Source organism: Achroia grisella, unplaced genomic scaffold (genome assembly GCF_030625045.1).
Source record: "Achroia grisella isolate CSIRO2021 unplaced genomic scaffold, CSIRO_AGI_Agris_v1 utg640, whole genome shotgun sequence".
Classification (NCBI taxonomy): Eukaryota; Metazoa; Arthropoda; class Insecta; order Lepidoptera; family Pyralidae; genus Achroia; species Achroia grisella.
Window position 1 is genome coordinate 6,777,957 of NW_026712977.1, and position 16,161 is coordinate 6,794,117.

At 33.7% G+C, this 16,161-nt stretch overlaps 2 protein-coding genes across 2 annotated transcripts; both read left to right on the top strand.

Annotated features, from left to right (window-relative positions):
- Positions 1 to 580: 580 nt before the first annotated feature.
- LOC131849271 (uncharacterized) lies at positions 581 to 4,486 on the top strand. The gene is made up of 3 exons (XM_059199304.1): positions 581 to 835; positions 1,313 to 1,438; positions 2,705 to 4,486. The coding sequence occupies exons 1-3, from the start codon at positions 737 to 739 to the stop codon at positions 4,334 to 4,336; spliced, it is 1,857 nt and encodes a 618-aa protein (XP_059055287.1). The 5' UTR covers positions 581 to 736; the 3' UTR covers positions 4,337 to 4,486.
- Positions 4,487 to 5,421: 935 nt separating this feature from the next.
- On the top strand, positions 5,422 to 14,647 carry LOC131849235 (hornerin-like). Its single transcript, XM_059199262.1, has 6 exons — positions 5,422 to 5,628; positions 5,736 to 5,903; positions 7,284 to 7,554; positions 8,716 to 11,102; positions 11,333 to 11,360; positions 11,820 to 14,647. The coding sequence occupies exons 1-6, from the start codon at positions 5,422 to 5,424 to the stop codon at positions 13,499 to 13,501; spliced, it is 4,743 nt and encodes a 1,580-aa protein (XP_059055245.1). The 3' UTR covers positions 13,502 to 14,647.
- The last annotated feature ends 1,514 nt before the right edge of the window (positions 14,648 to 16,161 follow it).

Genomic DNA, 16,161 nt, shown 5'->3' on the forward strand with positions numbered 1-16,161 from the left:
AACATTGTACCTTTGAATTTCATATGGAATGCTTTGTAAGCTTTTATTAACACACCAATGTTCCAACATTGCCTTTGACGTGGTGTTGTATGTAAGCCATTTGTGGTCTAATACTCCTACTCCATCAGTACCTACGTTGTTTATACCAGTAATTTTTATTTAGTATCGATTTCATGAGGTTCTTAAAGGTAATCAGTTTCTGCTTCAATTGCCCGGATAATAAAACGAACATTAAATGTAAAGTTATTAATAATTATATAATATTAGGATTTTAAACAAATCGTAAATTATGTCATTAATGAATTTTAGATTTTAGTTTGTAAGTATTATATGCATACATATAAGAGAATGTTTACAGCAATAAAATTTTAAGATATCCCAAAAATATATCAAATTTATCTCTACTATTAAAAATTAACTCTCAATAAGTGACAGTATTAAACTGTACTTATTGTTAGATTTCTTTACAACCTTAACATATCAAACATTTTAATATAAATAACGGCGGCATTTAGCGCATGCTCAAAATAATTCACGCATGCGCGTCTAAGAATTTAATGATTAGTGACTCGCCCTAATGTTAATACATTACCCTTTGGACATGATCAAAATGCCATTTTCATACTTTTATAACATATAATGTTAGTAGTAAATGAAATAATATGTAGTGGTAATATTTATAAAGAACAATTAAATAAATTGAAGCAGGTGAGGCTGAGGACAGAAAATTGTCGAGATGAGTTCACCAAAACTAAACGAAAGGTGTTCGAGCAGTTTGAGCAACGGCAAAAAACTGCTAAGCAATGATTCCAAAGAAGATTCTTTAGATAATTCAGTAAGTTTTTTCATACTAATCATCCTATTTTTATATTATTACTGTTCTATCTAAGGTAGACTTAAAACAAAGTCGTCTGCATGGGTCCATCTGTCTCACTTATGTCAGCCGCCAAGCAGCCTTTTCTCTAAAATGTTATTTCAATAAAGCGTAAAATAAGACAGAAAAATTACATGACACCGAGGCATGGCGTTTTAGTCCTCCGAAATGGCGGTACGAATCCTTCGAAATGGCGGTACTAATCCTTCGAAATGGCGGAAGGAGTCCTCCGGAATGGCGAAATGTGTGTTCTCCGAATGGCTCCTTCGACACTCATGGGATACTGTTCGTTATGCTATTCAATAAATAGGGAATGGATATCCCTTACAATCAGATGGACCATCAGTGGTTTGCTAATTACAAAAAAAGCTAGTAATTATTTATAGTTTCACTAGGCAAGAAAGTTCTTAATTTTATTTTTCTTATATTTATTTATAGATAAGAGAACCAGGAAAAGGAGGAGGGAAGGGCGAGGAAGATTGGCGAAGACGTACTATCATAGTTGAAAAGAAAAACGGCACCTATGGATTTACGCTTCAGAGTTATGGCATACATTATAAAAAGGTTAGTATAAATAATTAAGATATACATGCAACTATGCAATTGTGGTTCTACAAAAAATATACATATATATATATATATATATATATACATTTAGGGTCCTGAATAAAGAACCCACTCTCCAGTAGGTTTAGTTTAATGTTGTTTTATGCAATTTTGTTCAATTTTGATTGAAAAATCTTAACATTAATTAAACATTTCAATTTTATTACTCATTTCGAAGTAATTAAATACTCTAGTAATATATTTACCATACCATACCACCATTAAAGCTAACCGCTAGGTTAGTTTTAATGGTGGTCAAACTAAATAGATACAGTGTTATAGAAACTTTTAGTTTTTTAAATATCCTTTTTAAATAGAAATTAAAATTGTATCACTTAATTCAACGTTCTTTAGTATTATATAAGTGACTAATAAATTTAGAATATATTTATTTTTTATCGATTGGTGTCCATTTCCTTACTAATGAATTTGCTTAAATCCGCTTCCATTAGCATGTGTATTATGTGCATCTAAATACCACTACTAGAAGCATCACGACCTTCCATATCAGTGATCAAATTCCAACTGTTATTTCATCTACACCCATGTTGCTACACGTGTTTTGTCTCTCTTCGAGGCATCATTAGACAATGAATAGAACTTGAGTATGGCTTGGAAGCCTAGTTTCGAATCTCTTAAACTACGACTGGAATGTAAAGATAAACAAATAATATAAGTCCTTTGAGCAATAAATTGTGTGGTTAAAATAGTGTCCAGACTCATCAACATGATGAGCATTAGCGTTAAGAAGTTTCAACGTTTACGTTTTAATTTTATTTATGTATCCAGTAACGAAAATAATAGTGACAACATTACAATTTAAACAAATCCAATGTAGGTATATATTTAGTCCAAATTTAATAATTTAATAATAATATTAATACTTTAATAAAATCTGTACGCTTAGCTTAACCTTTCTGTTTATCTTTATCATGCTCTCTTAGCAGGCGTTTAATTTGATATAAAAAAAATGTAAGTTAATTTAAAAGATATGGCGGCTACCTGCACTCCTGCAATCATGGATAGATTTTATTTCTTACTTGGTTCTAAGCATGGCCGTATAGGTATATAATAACTATATACCTATTGAGTTTAATGCTATGACCTTATATTATTACAGGAAATGGACTCGAAAGTTAAAAACACTATGCAAATCCAAAATTGTTGGGGTATAAAAATTTCTTATTATTCAGTATTTATTGTGATAAATAATTATTGTTTCAGGAACAAGAGATAGAAGTCATCACGTATGTTGATCATGTAGAATCTGAAGGTCCAGCAGCGGCAGCTGGTATGCGGGAAGGTGATGTTATTTTATCAATCAACGGCGCAGATGTGGAACGGGCGGATCATGCCGTCATAGTGGATTCTATCAATGCCTGTGATGCGCGTATGCGAATGGTTGTAATATTTGAAGATTGTGTACGAAAAGTTGAATTACATCTTAAATATATCAACCTACAAAGAGCTATTCAATCTAAAATGCGTGAACTCGAACAACTAACTATTCGCGAAAGACAGCTTTTTGATTCAAATTGGAAAACCCATAGCTTACCTTCACAAAAGAAGAAAAACTCCCCGTCGGATGTTATATCCGATAGTGAAGAAAACAATGTCGGCGATAATATAAATAACCCCTATTGTAGGCCTACACTCTCAAGCGAAAATGTTACCGCTGCTAAACCACCACAAACTAATGTGTTTATGTATCAATATCTTGATCCACGTTATGGGACTTGTCTTATACAGCCAAATATACACTCGGGGAGCTTTGTCATTACTGTAGGATCTCCACGCAATAGACGGGACTGTCATCATTTTGTTGTAAAAACTCCAGGAGAATGTCATCGAGCATCTGATCATAAATCAAGTAATACGAAACATTCAAAAGTCCACAGAAGTAATCACAGTCACAGTTGTGCGCCTTGTGTGCCAAATTATAATAATCAAGATGCAAATAGTCTTGAAGCTTATGATCTTGCTAGCCCCTGCTGTGATCCTCACTGCGTACCTAATACTAAAAAGAAAATTAGACGTAAAAAAGATTGTTCTAAGGAACATAAAAGAAAAGATAAATGTCATCAAGTCGATAAATCCACACAAAAGCCTGATAACTCCTCTCATGGCAGAACAAAAAAAGTATGTGCTCCAGGACATTGTTCAAGTCGTTACCGTTATTTACAAACAGAGTCTACTCAAACGAGTCAATGTAGTCTGCAGTCCTATGCGACTAGTAACGCTACAGTACCATGCGATAACTCCGCTTCAAGTTACAGTACTTCGTTAAGTAGTGACACTCTCTTTTGGGATAATGATCGTGCTGAGAATAAGTCGTCTCCAAAAATACAGTATCAAAGTTCACACCAGCACGTCAAACCAAAATCTTGGGACAATTTAACAACAAAAGCATTTGGTGGTTATGGTTTTGGGTATGGCTACTTAGACACAGGCACAAAACATTCAAATCGATCAAAAAGTCATGGGAGAAGTCATAGCGGACGAAGTACTCAAAGTCATCATGAATATCAGCATCATTCACAAGAAAAGCACACTCATCGACAAAGTGCGATACCACATCATTATTCAATTTACAGCAAAGGACATTCACGATGCGCACCTACTAAATCAACAGAGAGCCTTATCGTGGTACCTAAATATCAGTTGGAAAGTAGTGGCTCCGAAAGTAGATTAGCATGCGATTGTACAGAAACTATTGAATATTACCGCAGAATTAGCGTCAACAAAAACCCAGGAGACACGCATTCTACAAGCTATTATTCTCATCAATTTATATATCCTACGCATACATATAAGAAAAAGGACTCAAACGTTAGTTCCGAAATAACAAGGCTATAATCAATTTTTATCGCTATGATATCTTTAATGCTCAATAATAGGCCTAATAGGTTATATTGTATACAATTATAATTATTGAATTAGACATATTACAATAATATTACGTAGAAGTAGCGCATGTTTTAACTGCTTTGTACTCACTTGTTGATTCATAGATTAATAAATGCAATTGAACTGCTTTAGAACTTTCAATAAAGCAGCTAATACTAAGTCTAAAATTTTTTTAATGTCCATGTTTTTAGACTTCGGTACTTAGTTGCTATTTTGCCCACCTATTTTCAACCCACTACTGAAATTAGCCAAAAATATTTTTCCTTTTAATAATAAATAGAGTTTGCTGTTGTGTTCAGTTTTTCCTGAACAAAATACTCATACATATGTTTTTCCCAATTGATCACCGTACAATTATTATAAGAAAAGAAACAATATAATAATTAAGCATGCGTAAAAATAACGTCATATATACCGAGTAACTCGAGTTGAATTTTATCAATGTAGGTAATTATTATAATAATGATACTGCCAATGAATGTATGTCAAATTTAGAACATTATTGTTAATATATGGTATAGCTTGTTATGAACTCGGAATTTATTACCTACACATAAATATGTAAGTACTTTTAATAAGAGATCTTTGTCATATGAAGTCATTTTATTTATTAGAATGAGTACCCTACCAATTCGTAAAACTCGGCAAGTAGCCTCAGTATGTCAACAGGTCAGAGGATGACTTTTGTTTAAGGTTATCTCTATGAACATGCAACGAATTAACGGTGGTTATCATTACAAGATACATGGAGAGAGCATGTCATAAAGATCACAATTAAAAAATTGTGACCTAAGAGATATATTAAATTCTCAGTTTCGTTAAGTAACCAGATATTGAAAGTCAAATAATTGTGAGTAGGTAGGTATATTTATAAAATTAGCAAAACCAGTGATATAATCTCAATCTGATAATGTAACTGACTTCCTATGTACGAATTCGTAAGTGTGACAAATTCATACACTATCGCTAAAACTGGGTGGGTGAACTTATATCTAATATGGGTTCATCTTGGGTTGCGAACGGGCGAGGGTCAGATGGCGGACAGTGCGCCTGCGACGTCCGCGCTTCGGCAGACCGCCGTCGGGCAGCACCCTATCGGCATGCGTCGAGTTCTAGCGCGTCCAGGGCTGGAGCCCGTATCGACGCCGCTGCCATTACTGCCTATCTCCTTTATCACACTTTTATTGTTAGCATACCCATTGAGCTTTCCTATAAGCGCCTATGCAGTTCAAGATATGCAGGTAAGATTTACAATTAAACAGAAAATGAACTAAAAAAAGTTTTAATGTGAATATCATGTCTATTTTTTAATTAATTTGATCACTGTTATTAATCTGTATTTTTTCAGCGGTATATTGTATGTAAAAATCTAGAGTCGCAACTCTGTGTTACGTGGTTATTTCATTTAGAAAATGAAAAGGATTTAAGTAATGAATTATATTCATGGAGTAAATCAAATCAATTTTGTGGTCTCAGCGATTTAAAACTAATTTCACCCCACCGAAAATTTATTTTGGTAAGTATCTATATAATTATTATTAGATAAACATATACTATATACTTTTTTGTGTGTGTATATATATATATATATATACATAAATTTAGTAATGTTTGACTTAGTAATGTAACAAAAACAAAACTAGTCAATTCTGTATATTACGTAGCCAAAGATGTAAGTGCTAATCTTTACGTACTTAGAGAAAATTTATTGATCATAAAAATACGAACGGAAACCTATATATTATATTGTGACCTGGGATTAATATAATGATAAAATGAGGTAGACGAAATTTAAAAGCATGCAGATATATTTTGTTAAAAGTACTATTAAATTTATAAGTAAATCAAGATGGCATTTCGCAATCTAGTAGTTAGTACCTAGTATTATTTTATCAAAACATTAAAATTTTTGTTAGCTTTGCGAATTTATTTAAACATTGCATTGCGAAATTTATAATACTAAGTACTATCAATTGTTGTTGTAATGCCTAGATAATTTCCGGAAGAACAAGAAAATAAATAGTTAGTTACATTTTGTTCTAAATATTTATACCTAAATATTATAATCTCAACACTTAATTTGGTGACCTAATTCGAATATGATAAACAATACTTGCTCTTATAATAATATAAGAGCAAGTATTGTTTATCATATTTTTGTCTTATTAAGACAAACTTGCTTTCAAATTGACATAACTCAATTTGAAAGCAAGTTTGTCTTATTAAGGTAATATGCTATTATTAAGATTTCCCTTTGTTCAGATATTTATTTTACAACGCTTTTCCGCCAAATACTTATAACAAATCATTGAGGCGTTTTGATATTTTTCTAATCGATTGTTAAACCTGCGTTTGTCACATACAATAATATATTCTCAGCCCATGTACAAACAAAATATTTTCCTCATAAAACTTTGCAGTCACAGGATGGAGGGTTACCATGCCTTAAGTCTAAATTATTTCATTTTCCCTTACTTTTCCGGTATCCTTATATCACTTTAACTTTCCTATGAAATTTGACTAACTCTCACACTCATGAATGTACATACTCACACACGATGTATGTATGTTTCACAAGGTATTAGATAAAGATAAGAACACAACTTACGTATTTGTGCTAAGTAGGAAAAATCTGTAATCAAATAATCAATCCATCAACAATATTCGCATTGATCCAGAATCTCTGTACATACATAATCATTATATTTTTTTACATAAAACATATTATCGCTGTCTCACCAATTTAGATGATAACATAAATTGTCAAGGTTGAGTTGATTTCCTTGGCCCGTTTTTGTTGCACAATTTATTATCATATTGAGACCAAGAACTTCCTTTAATATGTCAAGGAGATTATTTTATTTTAACCAATGTTTTGATTATTATGTTTTAACAGGTAAAGCCATTTAATAGAAAGTTAAACTCTAGATCTAGACCCATATTCTGCAATAGATTGAAGATTTTGACTAAAGACATATTCCATTTGGCTGATGACTCTAGTATGTTGCGAAGTGTATATAGAGAACGACGGCAGACAGGGTACAACCCAAGGGGTCGGTATAGAGGACAAACCCAATCACAGTATCTAGCGATAGATGGCGGTAATGAAAAAAACGAAGGCAAAGCAGAGGCACATTCTGCTGCAGATTCTTCAAGTGCTAGCGTTAGTAAGTATTTCTGAAAATGTCCATTGTATATGGAGATAAAATATATATAATGTAGTATAATGGGTATCAAACACAATCTATTGGTTACATCTACCTACATCAGTGCTTACGAAACTTACTAAAATTTCTCGAAAATTACTAGAGCTGAACCTTTTATCTGTTCCCATCGGATATTTAGAAAATTCCCTCTAAACGAACTACAAGAGTCGAGTCCCGATATATCTGTCAATCATTTGCAGGCTGGATAAGTCTATCAGATGTATACATGAATGCTATATATAGATATAGGCATATTATCGTAGGGATAGATATGGTAATTAGGTCAAGGCTGAAATGTTTATGTAGCTTATATTTATAATAATTTATTGTATATTAGAGTAATATTTTATTATAAATAATGGTACCATCATGACTGTCATGTTAGATGATATACTCAGAGGTATCGTTAAATGTCGAACTCTCCAGCATCATCCTCCACCGAATTACTTACCATGTCTATATTTGGTTAGGTATATAGTTTTTAGGTTATAGGTCACTGTATTTAGGCGCCTTATCCTCACTAATTGATAACGTTGACGAGATGCTGGTATTTGTGGAAGAATGTTAATATTATATCTCAAATAATAATTATAGAGCTACAGGAGAATCTTAGATCAGGTTTGGTAACAAGTGATAGAATATTACCAGAGTATTAAAGAGAAATATTATTTGACACAAAGTATTTTTTTGTGAGCTGTGATTGGAACATACGGTCTTTCAATGTAATTTGGAGTACTAAGCATTAGGCCATTATGATTCTTTACATACATAATTATTTGTAAACTTGGATTTATTGTAAACTGGGACCCCGAGTTTGTCAAAATGTACTTATTAAGAAAATGAGACCAAATCTTCCCTTATTAGCACTACTAGATTTTCAGATATTTATTTCACATAAACCTTGTCGAATTTCAACCGCAGTATATGTAGTTAGCCATAGTCATCGGAGAAGCTGATATGAAGTAATGCGATTATATTTTATATTGAACGTTAAAGAAATGCTATCTATTTATTTATACATACATATATTTCAAAATATAAGGTAGTAAAAAGCAACAAACTTATATAAATAAAACTAAGTAACTGTTTGAGTAGACAAATTTAAATAATAACATGTTACAGGTGGCAACAGCGGCATGGGGCAAGCCCAAAGTCAAACTATATACGATCCTAGTTGTGATGAATGTTATGGTCGCACTGACTCTGGCAATGTGGCAAATTTAAGTCGAAGGCCTGGAGAAACAGGTGGAAATGGAGTAACATCACAGGGTCTAACGCCTGGTAGAAACATAGTGTCTTCTAACCAAGGAGTTCCAGATAACAACTTTATTCCCAAACAATATGGAAATCAAGGGAACTTACCTGATAACAGTCATGGTATACAAACTCAACCAAGATACAATATGAATGGACATAATCAAGGAAGTAACCAAGGCGGTGCACCAGTTAATGCTTACACTCCTAATCAAGTCATACCTGGACCAGGTGGAACGTACCAAACAAATTATCATCATGCAGGACAAGAGGGTGTTCAAGGAGGAATACCTGGGGGTGATTTTCATGGAGGTATACGTGGGGTTTTACCTAGTGATGGGTCCCAAATTGGTCAACCTGGACGTAGTTTGCAAGGTGGTCCTGGAACAATTTCACAAGGTCAATTACCTGTTGGGGAAAGAGAAAGAAATGGAAGTGGTGTTCAAGGACAAATTCCACAATCTCAACCCGGGTCTATTTCTCAAGAAGGATTACCAATAGGGACACCGCAAGCGATAACCCCTGGAGGATCTGACACTCGAGGACAGCCTGGAGTAACATCACATGGAGCGGCACCTGGTACGATCTTACAAGGGGGGCAACCAGGTATTAATGCTAGAGTTGGGCCTGATTTCATGCCTGGAGTAAATTTACCAAATACATTCCAAAACGGTGAACATACTCAATTTCCACAAACTTCCGGAGGCTATGTACCAGGTCGTTCTTCAATACCCAGTGGTAATGGAAAGGTACCTATAAATTCAAACTGGCCACTAACTTCCGGTCCTATACAAGGAAGTGACGGTTCAATCTACTATTGTTGCGTAGTTAATCCTAACTATAGCTCAGGAGGTTATAATATACAACCAAATGGTCAAATTGATCAACAGAGATCATATGATTCTCGTCTGAAGCCATACAATACTGGAAATAATGGCGTGGGTTCCTATGGAACAGATATTTATGGTACTGGTAAACAAAATGTCAATGGACCATATGGAACTGGATCAACCGGGCAACAATTACCTTATGGAGGTACGAGAGAGCAGACACCTTTTGATACTGGTACCACAAGGCAGCAAGTGCCATATGGAACTAGTCTTACAAGACAACAGACACCATATGGAACTGACTCCACAGGACAGCAGTCACCATATGGAACAGGCACACCAGGACATCAACCAACATATGGCACTGGTACTATAGAATCACAAACACCATATGGACATGGGCATACATCACAACAAATACCATATGCGACTGGTACTACAGGACAGCAAATTCCGTATGGGACTGGAGGAACTGGACAACACACACCATACGGAACGGGAATGACAGGTCAATCAACACCGTATGGAACTGGTAACATAGGACAACAAACGCCGTATAGAACCGGCACTACAGGACAACATGTACCATATGGAACTGGTAGTTCAGGACAACAAATTCCATATGGAGGTGGTGATACCAGGCAGGAAATTCCACATGGAACGGATACAATGGTTCAGCAGACACCATACGGAGTAAGCACTACAGGACAGCAAACACCATATGGAACTGCTACGGGTTCACAAATACCATATGCAACGAGACCGCTGACAGGGCAACAAATACCATATGGAACTGGCGCAACGGGACAACAAACGCCATATGGAAATGGTGGTACTGGAGAGCAAACACCGTATGGAGTTAGCACTACAGGTCAACAGACGCCATATGGAACTGGCACTACAGGTCAACAAACACCGTATGGTGGCGTAACAAGTACAACAGGGCAACAAACACCGTATGGTGGCGTAACAGGTACAACAGGGCAACAAACACCGTTTGGTGGCGTAACAGGTACAACAGGGCAACAAACACCGTATGGTACCGGCACGATGGGACAACAAATACCTTTTCCCCGTACTACGGCAGAATTACCATATGGAAATGGTAATGTCAGGCAACAAGTACCATATGGTACTGGCACAACGGGACAACAAATACCATATGGTACAGGTACTACAGGGCAACAAACACCATATGGTACTGGTGGTACAGGTGCACCAGTACAACAACCATATGGGACTGGGAACACTGTAGGACAACAAACTCCATATAACACTGGAAGTATAGATTCATATTCAAGAGGACCAACAGGACAACAAGTACCCAACGGGCAAAATACTTATTCATATAACGGGGGTAATACAGACGCTCAAAATAATTTACAATATGGCCAAAATCAGGGAAAAGGATACGACGATCAAAGGGTAAGAATTTCCAATATTTAGAGAATTTGACCAAATTGAAACGCATTGTAAAAACTTCATTTATAGTCATCAATTAATAAATCAAAATAATTCTGTAAGTTATATATATAGTTTCACATAATAAGCCATCATTGTATAGTATAAAGTCGCTGTCACTGTCATTTGTTTTTATTAAATATTGTTTGATGAAATATTACTGCATTGTAAAGTACATTTTTTTGTTCTTTCAGTACACGGGTCAAGGCATAGATCGCACTGGTAAGTTATAATAAATAAAAATATATATTATCTTTAGCCAAGTGTATCGAAATATCTATTGTCTTTGAAATAATGTATAAGCTTAATATTATTCAAAATAAGTCACATACAGCTAAAAATCGTAATTCCTAATTTAGTATAAGATTCGATACTACTTATTTATTTTTATAAGTAGCAGACTAAGAACAGTAGGTGTATATTAGAAGAAGACTAATTACAGTATATACTAAATGATAATTTCTTCTTAAATTATTTCTATTTAATTACAGTTTAAATCTTTTAATCACTATTGAACAGTTGCTCGAAAGTTGCAACAAAATTTACCATAGATATGAAATTTATATACCTATAGCTAGTGTAACGATAGATGCCAATGTGGCTCCAATAATTTTAATCTAAATGACATGGATATATAATTAGTTAACACACATATTTCAACTCGGTGCATTCATTTTTCAGGAGAACCACAAAATGTTTTAGATCCTAATTCTGTAGTGCCAGATGACGATGACTCTCAAGCTGAAGCCGGTGTTTCGCAAGGTGTAAATGGAACTACAGCTATTGCATCCTCTAATGGTGGAAGCAAAAAAGGCCGTGCAGAAACGAATGTACAAGGTACATATACGGGTACTGGATCATTTTCAGCACAAGCTGCAATCAGTGATGATAATAAAGGAGCAGAGAGTCAAGTTTCGGGAAGCAAAAAGGGAGCTACTAGTAATGCCGTGGGCAGGGGAAGAAAAAACAAATCACAAGCTGCCGTTAAACTGGGTTCTGAGACAGGTTCCATACAGACAGATTCACAAAGCAGTGGAGTCATGCATTCCTCTAATACTCAAGTGCAAGGCAGTCTAAAAGGAGGGGTTGCTGACGCACAAGCTCGAGGTCCAGGCAGTACCTCATCACAGGCTCAAATTGGTTTCACACCTTATAAAGATGGAGATAAGTCACATGATCGTATTAAAATGCCCTTTGAGGGAGGTGGTACAGCTTCAGCACATTCAAGTGGTCGAATGGGCACATCACAATCACAATTAAAAGGCACTTTCAAATACGGTATAACTTACAATGGGGCTGCTCAGGCTGGAGCAAGTTTGGACAAAGATGCTGTATTTTCTAATCTACAGCCTTTTGATAAAATAGATGTTTTTAACAAAAACGATACAAATATAGATATTTATAATACCGAAAATGAAGATTCGTCAACCCAACCCTTTGATGTCGATTTGTCAACAGAAAGAACTATCGAGGAATCTTTCAAAACATCAGAGGTGAGGCATTCAGATCACAGTCATTCTGATCATCACAAAACTGAACCAGCAAACACTACTAATGGCCCATCTCTTGTCGGTAACAGACGCGCTTTTCCATCGTCTTATGGTAACAATGGCGATTACGAGTATAATATAGACGACAATCCACCAGAAGAATATGACATTGACGATGTAGCGGACGGCAATGATGCTGGACAAACGGAACAAGGGGAGTATAGTGTTTACGATAATTACGCCCGAGAATCAGATACAACACATGAATCTCTAAATAGTCCAAGTCCTAAAGGTTTTAATGTACGCCAGACTACTGGCAGTAATACGCAACATATATTGATAGGCTCGTTAAAAAATCAAGACGCAAAAATAACTCAAGTTAAATCCGAACGACCTGACGAAAGCAAAATATACCAGCCTGGAGAAAGAGTACCCGGTACGGGAGGATACGTAATACCAGTAGGATTTACTGGTAGTGTAAAATCTGTTGCATCTAAAGACAAAACGTATGCTGTAGGTTCTAGAGGTTCTCCATCACAAGCTCAAACAGTAACGCTCACACCGGGTACAGGTAAAATAAAATATACATACCCTGATCGATACAGCAAAAGTGTACATCCTAAAGACTTAAGATCTCTCTATAATTCTAAACCAGTTGACAATCGTTATGTCTCAGTTTCAAAGTCAGTAACACGCGATCTGGATAGTGAAAACAATATCCGTAAACAATACTCCCATACTTATTACACAAAATCATCCTCTTGTGGATATTTTACCTTTACATGTACAATGGTAAGCAGTTCAGAAGGTAAAAAAAAAGTGTGCAAGCCTAAAATTCCTACAAATCCTGATGGAACACCAATACGATGCTAACGTTTAAGTATTTACTTAGTTTCGTTTATTGCTAGATATAATAATGTTGTTTTATTCACAACTATAATTAAATTGTTATTGGTACCGTCTAAATTAGAAGCGTCTGTTTGTTGTCATAGAAAATTGTATATAATTGTTAAGTAATAAAAGCTTTTACTCGTATTAGCCTTATTTTAATATGTATCCAACAGTTCTATCACGTCAAATCTTCATTACTCCACGTAAGTTACGAAGACTTGCACTTCTGCTCATTACCGTTTCCAAATATTAAGGATAGAAGGATGGAAAGTAAAACTAAAATAATTGAAATACATAATAAATAGAATTGATATATTTTATTTGAAATGATCAAGGTATACTGTTTTAAAATACAATATAATCATCACATTGACAGATAAGAACAAACATTTAAACAATTATTGCAAATCTAGAACACTTTCTAATAAATGTAAAGTAAAATGTGCTCATATATCTAAAAGTATCTATGAACTAAATAAAGATAGTCACTGAAACAAAATACATGTATTTTCTAGCCACATACCGGCTACAAATTTGAAAACAATACATTTCTTTATTGTATTCTATTTTCTTTCCCTTATATAATATGAATATGAATTTCGATTTACTAGTTAAATAAATTTAACGTTTCGTTTTGATTCAGTGACAATCTTTACAAATTTTGACTACAAAATCATTAATTGATCATAAATATGTAAACTCAATACGTGTATAAATTAAGTCGCAATAGTACCATTCATAGTAAAATATCATGAAAATAAAGTCGGTGGGAATGTAAACTGTCTTTTTCTAAATAAAAGAAAAAATATTAAAATATAGCTATCCAAACCACTGAAATAAAGAGATTATACTATTACAATGGTCAAAATACAGGTCCAAGAGATCTATTGTTTCATTGTAAATTAATTATGACAAGACGTGCTTGGTGAATGTGGCAACAATGTACAAAATAGTGTTTTTATGTAGATATTAATATTAATATCTACATTAATATTTGTGTCTAAATGTACAAAAAAATATCAACGTTCACATATTTATAGAAGCCGACTAAAATAACATACAAAAATGTACTATATTTTTTCTATATTAGAAAACTAATAATAAGCAATAGAAAACAACTGTTTATTGTATATAGTATATTAGATTGAATGGATTACTCAATCTAAAATGAAAGAAAAAAAAATAGGAACCTTCCATGCAAGTTTCCAATACTTATACATTTAATTTTAATACAATATACTTTTGTAACTTTGTACGTCTTCTTCTTTCTTCCCAATAAGGATATTAGACGTGTTTAGTGAATAAATCTGTGATTTGTTCACTTCAGGTCATGATCAGCTTTTAGATTGAGAAAAAGATGGATACCGCATTTTTGACACATTGAATTGACTAAGAGCCATTATTAAAACAGTGTTCTTGAGTAATGTTACACAATCAAATATTAATTAGGTAATATTTAGGTATACCTATCTCAATTGTTTAATTAATTTACAATGAATCTACTTTGAGTCTGTTCTTGTTTCGGTTCGAGAAAACAGAAAATCAGTAATTTAGCTGTTGTAGCTAAAATTTCCGGCATAATAACTCTTGAAGGGAACAATGAACTGGACAATTCTATTATTATTTCTAGTAGACAACCAGGGGCAAATAATAAACACAGAAAACATATCTTTTAGAAACGATATTGTTGAGACCCCAAAGTTTTGCTAAGAGAACAACTATAAACATAAATCTTATATTTGTATACATAAAAGACCATATCAGTAAAAAAAATTAAGGCGTAATGTCGTCATAATCGTATAAAATTTGTTAACATATATAATGCAATGTGCTACGAATATGTAAAGTATGTTAAACAGAAATCTCGTTAATATCGTGGATTACAGATTGGTAAAGAATGGTAATTCCTTAAAAATATTCTGATAATTTCGTCTTTAATAAAAAATGATGAAATACGCGAAAAAAGTGAGCAAAATATAGCACTTGTCATATTCTTTATATTCTAGTCTTCGTTTTATGTTTTAACTGTACTTTAATTACTGTTAACCATATAACATAAACAGTTTATTACGAGGGCCAGTAATTAGGATCATGGTTAATGCAAAGAGGCCCAAGTGCAGAACTATGCGCTTTTTTTAAATAATGTTACGTATGCGCTTACGTCATAATAGAGCCTACGTTAAATGTATATTTACAAAATATGATTTGTTTTTATTTATTACACAAACTGCACGCAATGAATATCAAATTTAAAATAATGTGTATGGAATATTGTACACTTCAGTCTAATATCAATGGAATGTATTTAGGTAAATAAACGTGCATATATATCGACAATATTATATGTGCTGTACGGAACAAGACTTTTTTATTTTATTTCAGTTAAAATCATTTTTTCATATAATTATCAAACTACTTTAATTGATATTTCTACTTTATGTTTTATTAGATAGATCCGTACTGTAAGACATATCGCTTCAAATTTAATTAAATGAGTAATATTTTGTATATTTGTATAACTCCTATTCTATATTAAAATGGCTCTTTATAGACGAAGGGAATATATTTATGTATAATGCTTTTTGGACATTTACAGTACACAATGTAATATTTTTTCATGGCAATATTTAGACTAGATGAAT